Source organism: Callospermophilus lateralis, chromosome 15 (assembly GCF_048772815.1).
Source record: "Callospermophilus lateralis isolate mCalLat2 chromosome 15, mCalLat2.hap1, whole genome shotgun sequence".
NCBI lineage: Eukaryota > Metazoa > Chordata > Mammalia > Rodentia > Sciuridae > Callospermophilus > Callospermophilus lateralis.
Window position 1 is genome coordinate 26,173,136 of NC_135319.1, and position 12,337 is coordinate 26,185,472.

At 36.4% G+C, this 12,337-nt stretch overlaps 1 protein-coding gene across 2 annotated transcripts in view; it reads right to left on the minus strand.

Annotated features, from left to right (window-relative positions):
• The window catches only part of Rnls (renalase, FAD dependent amine oxidase), a 285,218-nt gene that overhangs the window by 18,292 nt on the left and 254,589 nt on the right, over window positions 1–12,337 (minus strand). For both annotated transcript variants that reach the window (XM_076834097.1, XM_076834096.1), the window contains exon 6: window positions 9,550–9,725. In XM_076834097.1, coding sequence (XP_076690212.1) covers window positions 9,550–9,725 — 176 coding nt within the window. The remainder of the gene's footprint in view (window positions 1–9,549; window positions 9,726–12,337) is intronic.

The window sequence follows — 12,337 nt, forward strand, 5'->3', positions numbered from 1 at the left end:
AGCACTGGATTCAGTTTCTCTCTCCAGCCTCATTGTCCCATATTCTAGTTGTGCCCTACATTTTTACCAAACTGAGTTACTAACCATTCCTCAAATGCACTTTTGCCTCTGGGAAAGGGTATATGTTGTTGCAAAATTGCTGCAACATCACTCCCCTTGCTTGCCTGGCTTCCTCATCTTGCAATTTTTAGCTTTTCCAAGGTCATCTTTTAGGAAGCTACCTACCACTTCCCCCTCAAGTCTGCTCTGTGCTCACATACATTGTGCATCCCTTTTGTATGGCAAACTGCACTTCATCATGTATCTGTTTATTGGTCACCCTTGTTGTTTGACTGTATGGAAAACTCCTTAAAGGAAGGGAGATGTCTTTGAGTTTTTAGAACTCAGTACAATGTTTGGTACACAGTAACAGTTCAACAAATGTGTGGAGAATGAAAACATGAGTATATATTATTAATTTTAATGTCAGTCTGGTTCTTGTCAACTTCTTTCGTAAACTTTGTAGCACAATACTAGTGTCTACTCTAAATAGATCAAGCAGACTTATCCTTCATGAAATAGTGCTGGAATAGGGCCTATTTCTCTTAGGACATCCATGCCCTCGTAAGAACATCCACCATCTAGTTTTAAGTATTCATACCAGGTATAGATATCTATATCAATATCTATATATTTCCATATAAACACAAACATACATTCGTGTGTGAGTGTTCATATATATATGGAATTAATATTTAGTTCTGGGTACAGAGATGTGTGTGTATATATGTAAGTGTATATATATGTATGTATACATGTGGGTGTATATCTATATGTACACACATGTATATATACATACATACAGATGTACACACATACACACATATGGTATTTATACTGAAAAAATGGCACAACCTCCTTTTAAAAGTTTTCTATACAGTGTTGCTGTTCAAAATAATTAATTACTTTAAAGAAGTATGATAGTGGCTACAAGGCAGGGTAAGTTCAAAGAGTGCCTGAGGAAAAAATGGTTTCATTCAACTCGTATGTATTAAAACATTTAATAGTTCCCATAATATGAAATTTTGTGAAAAGAGGAAATATCTTCTCATATAAACTTCAATTAAGCTGTGACTGTACATCCTGACTTAGTGATCAGAACTTCTCAGCTGATGATCTCACATATATATATATACATATATACCTCACAGGAAACTAAAGCAAGTGGCTGGTTTATGTGCCAGTGACACAGAGAGGGGAGATCACTCAATGGAATGTTTAAAACTGACACCTGCTAGGTTTCCTGTTGCTGATAAATTAGGTCATATCACATCCACCCATCCCAAGGGGCCCATGTTGCTGTCCAAAGGTCACTACAAACTTATGGCATGTAGGCAAGAGCACTCTTGTGGCCATAACTTTATGCCAGGAAATGCTGACTCATGGCACAAATGTGTTAAATTATCAAATGCTGGAAAATGTGTAAGTTAGTTTGTAAATGAATGGCAAAAGCTAAAAAATCTTTAAACCTTAAAAAGAAAAAGAAAACCCAACTGGCAAGAGCTCTTTGTGTCCTCAGGCATCTACCACTTCACCTCACCTTGTTCTGTTGTTATTGAATAGGCCTTTGTGGGTACAACCTAGAGTCAGAGCCCCTAGTACTGAATCACTTTTTCTGAAATATCCCTTTATGGAACTACTAATATATGTGAAACAGAGAGAAGAGAGAAACTCTCAAGAGAAGAGAGTAATAAAAAAGAAACAGCAGGGCATGAAGAGAAGTATTCAAGGAAAGAGAGCAAGAACTACACAGAGCTAAGCTTCCAGCAAAGATATGACTAACCAAGTACTTTCATATCTTCTCCTCAAATTCCCTCTTCTCTTCTTGCCACTATTTATAGTATTAATTGACAACCTCCTTTATGTGTCTGTAGTAGATGTTTTCTGCTGTGTTATTCAATTTCTAATCAGAACTCTAAGGGGTCAGTTCAATTGTTGCATTTTACAGATGAGGACTCCGAGGTTTAGTTTTGTAGTCTCTTTGCCCAAAGGCATGCATGGAGCCTAGGTGTGAACCTAAGTCTGCCCAACTCCCAAGTCCAAGATCACAATCACACCACACTAAGAATCCAGAAATCATGAAGTATAAATATGAGATAAATGTCTAAGTCCTAGTTGCAGAATGACCAAGAAATCATGGCTACATATTTATTATACACATGGTATAATGACTGGTCAATGTCTTTTATGGTGCCAGACTTAAAACTGCTTTTAGAATCAGTTTGACGACCCCAGTAAAGCAATACATATATTAGCTATATATTTTTAGTGATATCTAAAAATTGTTTTAAAAATCATTAAGATCGACCATCCATTTTATTAAAAAGATTTAAGTTGAAATTACTTTGGTTGTTTCTACAACCCTAAATTAAATCTTAAATTTCAAGTACATGATCCAACTGATGATACATTGAAGAATAAATGTCTGGCTTGGAATGTGCTATAGTTTGGACCTTATATGTCCCCCAAAGGCCCATGTGTTAAAGGCTTGGTCTAGCGGGTGTTACAAGTAGGAGGTGGATCCTTTGAGACATGGGGTCTAGTGGGAATTCCTTACGTTATTGAAGGCATGCTGGAATTGGAGGAGATAATGGGACTCTGACCCACTCCTCTATTTGTTTGCTCCTTGGCTCATGATATATGCTCCTACTTCACCACATGCACCTGCATGAAGTGCTGCCTAATCATAGGCTCAAAACAATGAGGCCAATCAATTATGAACAGGCACCTCTAAAACTGTGAGCCAAAATAACCTTTTTCTCTATATACATTGGCTACCTTAGATATTTTTTTCATAGTAACAGAAAACTGACTAACACAGAAAGACAGTTCCAATCTTGTGGAAATAAGGGTATAGCTTTGAAGCAGACAGCAATCCTTTGGCTGCCTTACAATTCCAATTTACCAAAAATAACTAAATGAGGATAATAGAAAATGTGTAAGAGAAAATATTAAAATATTAAGGACTGCCTGGCCTTTCAATGCTAAAATTAGATACAATTATCCACTAGAAATAAATTTTAGGAGACAATAATGTAAATGTATGGGTTGTTCTGTGTGATCACTTCCTTCCTGCAACAAACACAAATCTGTAAGGAAAATTCTGGCCTTAAACTGATGTGTATTTGCTTTTTTCTTTTATTCCTTCTAACTGCTGGGAAGTAAAATGCCATCTGAGGTAATCAGTTAGGGAAGAAATGAAAAACCAAAAATAGGAGGACTTTCTACTGAAAAGGGTGAAGATATCCATGTCTAAGAAGGGGGAAAAAAAAGGACAGTCATGTGAATGTTAGTGTGAAGAAAGGAAAGAAAGAAAAAGGGTGGGGGAGGAGCCTACATGGTGAATTGTCAATAAAGCTTTAATGGGAAATTAAGAGTTCAGGGTGCAAAGAGAAAGTATGAGGAGCTTCCCAAAGTGATATATACAAGGAACGAAAAACAAGATTTTCAAAAGCACTGCTGAAGATGAAGAATTTTGTACACTCTTTAAAGTTTAAAGACTGGAATCATGCTAAGTTCCTTTTGACTGCTGGATTGTATTTCTTTGACTGTAACAATGTTCCAAGACTGGGCTACAAGGGACTCTTGATTTATCCAGGTTACAGTAGTATGACATTCATAGAGTTACTCCTAACACTGGACTCATGGAAAAACTTTAGGTTATTCATAAAGCCTCATAATTGTATGCAATTTCTTTGTTTATGTGTACATGTATTTTTGTAACAAAGAGAATTTTCATGACTTTTATCAGATCCTTTAAAAATTAATGATCCTTCTGTTTAAAAAATGAAAGGGGAAAGAGAAGGCATGGTCTTAAAGCAAAAGACTAAGTGAAAAAATATAATTTTAGAAGACAATTGATTTCTAATTCTACTGCACAAATTTAATAGGCTAGTCCAAATCAGTTTATCTTACCAAAGATATTAATGTGTTCATCTACTATCTGCCCCCTGCCCTAAATTTCCTCTCCTGTTCTATTTGGTATTTGAAAGTATATTTGGTAATTTTAAAGAATAAAGCAACTCATGAATATGTTAAATAAAGTGGAGAAAAGGGCCACTAACATTTTCTAGATATGAAGAAAGATGAAGAAAATTAGAAATAAAACTGAACACAAATCAGAGATTAAGTATAGTTTAAGAAAGGCACCATGATAGACACTGAAACAAAGGAAAGCACAGCAAATAATTACAACCAGAGTATTAAGGCTATCAAACTGACTAACTGTCCCTGTCAACTTACATGAAAAGGCATTTCCAGTGGTTATTTTTCTGCTGAAAGTGTTAATATATCCTGCTTGTTACAGGAATCTTACTGCAATGCATCATGGACTAAGCATCAAATTATATTAACTGGATAAACATTTAAATTATGGAGGCAAATAGCTGCAAAAGGAAGAACTGAGAACCATAAACAATCTGCTTTTGCTTTGCTAAGTTTGCTTGAACCACCTACTTAAGTATTTTATTCAAACCCAAAATCAGAGGCACAGAAGCAGCTCCCAAGTTGTTCGGACACATTCTTTCTTCATCTGCCACTCTCTTCATTTAAAAGTAGCACTCCAAAGAACACACCATTATTTTCCTTAAGACAAAATTCAATTTAGAGTCTTAGGAAAAGGTCTTTGGCAAATACTAATCTCTAGGCAAGAGCAGAGAACTAGGCATAGGCATTAAATGCTTGCTGAATAAATGAATGAACATTTTTTACTCTTGTGCTGCCATTGTGGATATGTGATAGAAACAGCATTTGGCATGGAAGAACACTACCAGGAAAGAAGAAATGGCCTTCTCCTAATAAAATACTCTCATATTTCTCTCATATAGCAGCTACTACTCCATTATGGTAGCTGGAGGGTTGATGCCTTCTCCAAAGATTTTATGAAACACTGCTTCCTAAAGGGATCTACAAGGGATCCAGGGGAAAGGAGGGTATGATAGACAAAAATAAAGATGCACACATCTTAATCTGTAGGACATATACATACATTCTGTTATGTGGAAAGAAGGAATTAAGGCTGCAGATGGAATTAAAATTACTAATCATCTGAACCTGAGATGAGGAGACTATAGTGGATTATCCCAGATGGGATCAATGTCCTCATGAAAGTCTTTAAAGGAAAAGTGAGGTCAGAGAAGAAGTCGGAGTGGTGCCATGTGAGAAGAACTTAACCTGCTGTTGCTGGCTTTAAAGATGGAAGAAGGACTCATGCCAAAGAGCGTGTACAGCTTCTACAAGACAGAAAAGGTAAGGGATTAGATTACTTTCTAGACTCTCTGGAAAGGACGACAGCCCTGATAGCACCTTGCCTTTCCCCAGTGAGACTCGTTTCTGCCTTTGACTTCCCAAACTTAATAAATTTGTATTGTTTCAAGCCAGAAAATTTCTGGTAATTTGTTATAGCAACACTATGAAATGGTGGGGAGAAAAGGGCTGAGAGGCAAGTAGGCTGGCCTTGTCATTATTACCCATGAGAGCTCAAGGAAGCTGCTTTATCTCTCTGAGATATTCATCACTGTAGTGGGTTCACATTCAATTTGTGACTACTTTTAAAAATCAATATATTATAAATAATTTATTCAGGATTTGCCAGTAAACATTTAAAATTTTGAATTTATTTACTTACTATTTTCATAATGACTTTTTTTTATAAAAGAAGAGTACCAAGGTTTGAATATGGTCTGTGTGTCCCCCAAAGGTTCATGCACTGGTAGGTTGGGTCCTATCAGTGTGGCAATGCGAGAAATGATGGGATTTTTAAGAAATGGAGCTTGGCGGCAGTTGGTTCGTTTGTTGGGAGTGCTGTCCTCAGAAATAATTAAGGTAGTTCTTGTAGGACCCTGAGTTAGTTCTTATGAGAATAAGTTGTAAGAGAGCCCCTCCCTACTCTGGTTTCCTATCTCCCCATGTGATCTCTCCTTTTTGCATGTGCTCTTGCCATTGTGATGCCATCTACTATGAGATGACACAGCTAACAGGGCCCTCACCAGGGCCAGTGCCATGATCTTTGGACTTTCAGCTTCCAACACTGGGAGCTAATAAATCTATTTTGTTTTCAAGTTAGCTAGCTTCAGGCATTTGATTATAGTAATGGAAAATGTACTAATACAGGTAGTTTACAGCAAAATCAAGAGGAAGGTACAGAGATTTCTCATATACCCCTTTACGTATTTATAGACACCCCTATTATCTCCCACTAAGTGGTACTTTTGATACAGTTGATGAAACTTCATGAACACAACGTTATTACCCTAAGTCCATAGTTTATGTTAAGGTTCATCTTTGGTGTTGTACATGCTCAAATGTAGAATGACCTATATTCACCATTGTAGTGTCAGAGGACTACCATAAACATCTTTGCTCTGCCTAGTCATTCCTCACTCCTCCCTCCTAATCCTTGACAACCACTGACCTTTTCACTGTTTCTATAGCTTTATCTTTTTCAGACTGTCATAAATAGTTGGTATCATATAATACGTAACTTTTCAGATTTTCTTATTTGACTCAGTAATATACATTTAAACTTCCTCCATATCTTTTTATGGCTTGATAGCTCATTTATTTCTAGTGCTGAATAATATTCCATTGTACCACAGTTCATCCATTCATTCATTTACTGATGGACATTTTGATACTTCTAAGTTTTGGCAATTATAAATAAAGCTGGAATAAACATCCACGTGCAGATTTTGTGTGAACATAAATCTCCAATTCCCTAGAATAAATAGGAAGGAGAGTAACTGCTAGTTCATGTAGTAAGAGTATATCTAGCTTTCTAAGAAATTATTAAACTGTCTTCTAAAGTCTGTACTTTATTGCATTCCCACCAGCAATGAATGGGAGCTGCTATTGCTCCACATCCTCACCAGTATTTGATGCTGTCAGTGTTCTGGATTTTCACCATTATAGGGTATAGTAGTTCATTGTCATAAGACTAATTTTGCTTTTGCTTATTTATTTATTTATTTTTGTACCAGGGGTTGAACTCAGTGGCACTCGAGTACTGAGCCATACCATAGCCCTATTTTATTTAGAGACAGGGTCTCCCTGAGTTGCGTAGCACCTTGCTTTTGCTGAGGTTGGCTTTGAACTTGGCGATCCTCCTGCCTCAGCCTCCTGAGCTGCTGGGATTACAGGCATGCATCATGGCGCCTGGCCTACTTTTGACATTATATGCATATTATATATCACATCTTTAAATTGCTGTATTCTGGGCTTGGCATACTACATCATTGCTGTCCCTTTCCTTTCTTTTCTTTTCCCCACCTCCATAGTACTAGGATTTAGTGTAAATATCACAAAAGAAGAGAAGAGGGAAATAAAATAAAATTAATGGCAAGTTTCCAGCCTGAAATATCTGGGATGGGGAATCCACACCACCCAGCATTGCTTGGGTCAAGAGGCACCAGCTCTGTGTTCTATGGAAGCTTTCACAATGTGAGGGTGTGTAGGGCTCTGTCATTTGTATTTCAGAGATAGAGTGAAAAAGAAAGGAGGAGGAGTGTGGAGAACAGAAGAAACAAAACAGGGAGAGAGAAAAAAGGAAAGGAACACAAGGGGAGCCCTAAACTGGAAAAAAAATATGGGTGGGCTTTCCCCTTTGAGGGCAGTGTATCTCTATTCCAAAAGGAGGAAAGATTAAAATGACCAGGTTGCTCATCTTTCTTTTTTGTCCTTTGTCCTGCATCACCCTGTATTAGAACATATTAATATACAACATACATGTGTTCATTGCAAGTACTGAGAAGGATTGGGACACATATATTTCTGTCAAATTCTTAAGGTTAAGATGTACCTTTGGAGAAATGCTTTCTTGAGAAGAGTAGCTGAAAACTAACTAGTTAAATGATATTAAATCTCTTGACCTTTCATTAATTATTCATTTTTCTAAGGTGATGTAATATGCACATAAATTGTGTACAGGTAAGATCTCTGCCACACAAAATAATGTCATGTCCTGTAGAACGATGCTCAAGATACTAGAGAAGTATATGTATAGTGGAAAATGCAAGCTTCTAAGTCTGAATGACAACTGGTTTCCTTTTAGACTTTGTAGCCAATGACTGAAGATTTGAAAATGTAGTAGAATAATTTCAACATCCAAATGGCAATAAAAATTATGGCTAGGGTTTGGATGTACATTGTGTTCAAAGAATATTTTATTAAATTTTGTGATATTGCACAACTTTGAATAGGACATTTTATGGCTAGAACAAATCTATTTTTATTAATACATCAAATTTTTAGAAGTAAGTAGATTTTAAAAACCACATTTTTCAGTTTATTAATAAATTATTTATGAGAAAGACACATAAAGAAACCTCACAAACTATTGTTCTTTTAAAGGAATAGTTATAAATAGCAAATGACTTGGTGTGTAATATATCCAGCTTCAAATTATAACAAGATCATTTCCCTGACTTCGTTTTTCAAGCCAAGCTAAAATTGAGTTAAACATCATTTAAAGACATTAACTATTGAGATTTTTCAATGCTTTTAAAAGGAAAAAGCAAAGTCTTCTAAGTGACCATGACATGTTTAAGTAAATATTTTCCCCAAAGGTTCACTGTATAATTTAACTTGAGAAGATATGGATAAACACATAGACCTGCTGCAATATTTTAGGAAGTAATTTACCATTTCCTCTGATTTTGAAAAGCCCTTTAAATATACAAAATCTGCTGCAATTTCCCACAACACTGTTTTTTCCAAAGGCTTCCCAGCTTGGATGACCAGAAGTGCTGGTAAGGCAGTTAGTCGATGGGCTCAGAAATCTCAGGGAAAAAAATGGACAATTCACTGCATCTTTTCTCCATCTACCATTTGCTCTACTGACCCCAAGTGACTTCACAACCAAGTTTACAGATCAAAAGACTTTTTCTATAAATACTCACAAACTTCTTCTATGCAGAGATTTTCCCAAATGTCAACATTTACTTAGTATAAAGAGCTTTAAGTTTGACCTGGTGGAGCAATCAGCAGGTTTATCTAACCCTGAAAAACAGTTCAAGTAACTATTCTATGCAGGTACTCATCTTTCTCCCCTAAAGAGCTCTGCCAGCAGCAGTCAAAACCAAAGTGGGAACTTAATAAACATGAAAATTGTGGTAGCAAAATATACTTACAAGGTTATTTTGACATATTACAAAAATTTGGGAGGTTATAGTGGTTTCTATATAACCACAGTCCTGATTTAGAAAAACCCCAGAGAAGCAGCTGCATTTTGATATATAACCTGCTTTGCTTATGATAGGAATTTCAGGGTATACATTTTCTGATGTCAGAATTTGGACATAACATTGATAAAAACTGCATGCACCTCTTGTTGAGAAATATCAGGATGAGGAAACTTGAAGAATTTACACTTCTCTGTTAGGCAAACACACGGTTGCACCAAAGATTCTGTTGCTTATTTTTATACTAGAGAGTGGTGAAGGATAAAAAGTCAAGTCAGTTGTGCTGGACTCCTATGAAAATGGTTGTGTTCATACCACTTGATTCTCTGATTACCTGTGAATGTCTCCATTTCAGGCATTTGGTAGCAACTGGCTGAGGCAAACCTGGCAAAATGTTTTCCAACTGCTGGAAGATTAACTCCTGCACATCTTCAATGCTATGCTCCAAGTATGTAACTCCAAAAGGGACAGTGGTGTGAATCACCAAGGAAGGCCCGATTTCTGATGACTCTGTAGTGTGAGAAGAACATAAAGATACACCTTAAAGTGGGTAACATGGGAGCATCTCTAGCAGTTCAATCTGGAGTTAAGAAATGATCATAATAACAGATAACAAATGAAGGAAAAAAAATGAGAATCCGGTCTATGAAGCATAAATTAGGCTATTTCTGAAATTCAAAATCAAGCTTCTCTGAAGATGACAACAGATTGAAGGTATGCTTTGGAGACCAGTTGTCAGGTCTTGCTGAAGAACTAGAAGGAAGGTAGGAAGAATCCTTAATGTATATTATCTTGGGTACAGTTAATTTATTTGTATGTTTGACTTCCCTCAACCACTATATTGCAAGCTCTTCAGGGCAGGTTCTAATTTTTTTTTCTTTCTTTTCTTTTTCTCCTCCTCTTCTTCCAGCCTCCTGAGTTGCTGGGATTATAGGCGTTGGCTATAGCTAACAGCCAGGGACACTTTTTTATACATAGTCTATATTCTTAAATTCTGGGAACAAAGTGGATATTTAGTAAATACTTACTCATTTTATGTTAAGTAGATTGCAAAATATTTTGCTGAAATTATACAAATTCTAGAACAAATATCTTTAGTGCCTTGAGAAAGAAAAAAAGCTTTTTTCTAAAAACAGAAATGTCCTCACGATATCTTTATCTTTTAATAAGCAATATAAATAAAAGTGTGGTCCATTTACAAGGGGGAACTTCTTCCTATTTTTGTTTGCCACTGAATTTGTTTTTGTTACACTTTCATAATTATAAGTAATGCATGTCTGATTTATATCTTTCCCTCGTTAGTTGAACATAGGACAACTGAATAAAGTTTGAAGCCGAAAGCAACTTTGGACAAGTGAGGCATTAGGAAAAACAAGCTTGAAAAGAATGTTAACAAGTTTGTCTGTTATCATTTGTTTAAATCATACAAAAGAGAAAGCTGGGGGAAAAGACTAGATTAGATATACATGAAATATAATATGAAAGTTGGTGCTCTCCGTACTGAAAGAAGAGAATGTTAAAAGTGGTTAAGACACTGACACTGTTGGCAAGATCTGAAAATTCTTTAATGTGGGATTCTAAAAGGTCATACCATTTAAACTATGTTTTTACAGTTTTACACAGGAAAAAAAAAAGGGCTGAAGGACATAAGCCACTTACTTGTTCTATGCCCACTTACTCTCTTTACATTCCAAAAGGTTTTATTTTCTTTTTGTAAAATGAGAATAAGTTTATACCAACCATGGAGGTCTATGGTGTGGATTGAATAACACAGTGCACATGAAATGTTCAGCACTGTTTCTGGCACAGAGAAGGTACTCTATAAGTGTGAGTTATGGGAATGCAAGCAATAGACTCAATCTCAGGGCAGTGTTCCCGAGATGGTGTGCAAGTTATTAGTATGAGTTGTACTTCATTTCTCCATTGCACTCGGCTCAGGGAACTCTGACTTACATGATTTACAGCAAAAGGGAAGAAAGTCCCAAGTCAAAAGGCTTCAAGCCTTTTGAAGGGCAGCAAGTGCTTTTAAACAACTTCACATGTATGAATCTGATGATATGAATAAAGAATCTGTGCAGTAAATGCCTGGTGAGACAGACTGTCCACTATTTCCACCTCAGTGTGGCTGGAACAACTCAAAGAAGAAACAGAGGAACCATCTCTTTGAACATTCAATGTTAACCCGTCAGTGCACTTTACTGGTGGCATGGATAGGGAGGGACCCAACTGTGTAAAATCTCAAAATTTCAGAGAATACTACCACAGTGAGAAAGCCATTGCATATTGCCTCAGTGAATGTTTTTCATGGTACCAGTTAATAAGTTCAGGGAGGCTTGTTCACAATAAGAGGGTGTCAGTGTCATCCCTCTTCCATTGGTACCAAACCTTCCCAGAGACAGAAAATGCTACCTGGTCAATGTTCTGAAGCATTTGAACTAAGGTTCTGCTTGTTATCTATGGCAGGTTTCAAAGAGATATGAATGCCAGCTGTGTGCTGAGAATCAAGAGGTCGCACTGACCCAACCATTTGTTCTAGGGGAACTCATAAAGTCACTAATACCAGTGATGGGGCGATGCCAAGTTTCTCCCATTTACATTAGCCATCTACTCCTTGGAGAGCAATAAAAAATGAAATTTAAGACTCAGTGAAACAGTTCTTGCATAACAATGAGAAAACAACCTGGTTTCTTGTTCTTGGAATTGGACAAAAAACTGTTTTTGAGATTATACATTAAAATTGAAATAGCTACAACCTAAAACAATCAATATAAGGGAAAGTGTCCCCAACCCCCAAATTAAAGGGTATTTTTAGAAGTAAAAGTCAAAAAATACAAAGAGTCAATCAGAGTTTAAACATGACCAAAGTTGGAGCATTATAAAAAACCTCAAATATGTTAATGAGATTTAGAGCATAAATTTAGTAGAATCATCATTCCTAGGTCACTGGAAAGCCAATGGCACTATCTTTCTTTTTGTTCAGTTAAGCAAGAAAAACACTTTTGTCTTACAAATGCAAAGCTCATAGTAAGTTGACTATTAGTTCTAAAGACATCAATGTCAGTAGAGTCAGAAGATACAAATTTGAACCCCTGTATGCTTAACAGCCTCATGGTTTTGAACTA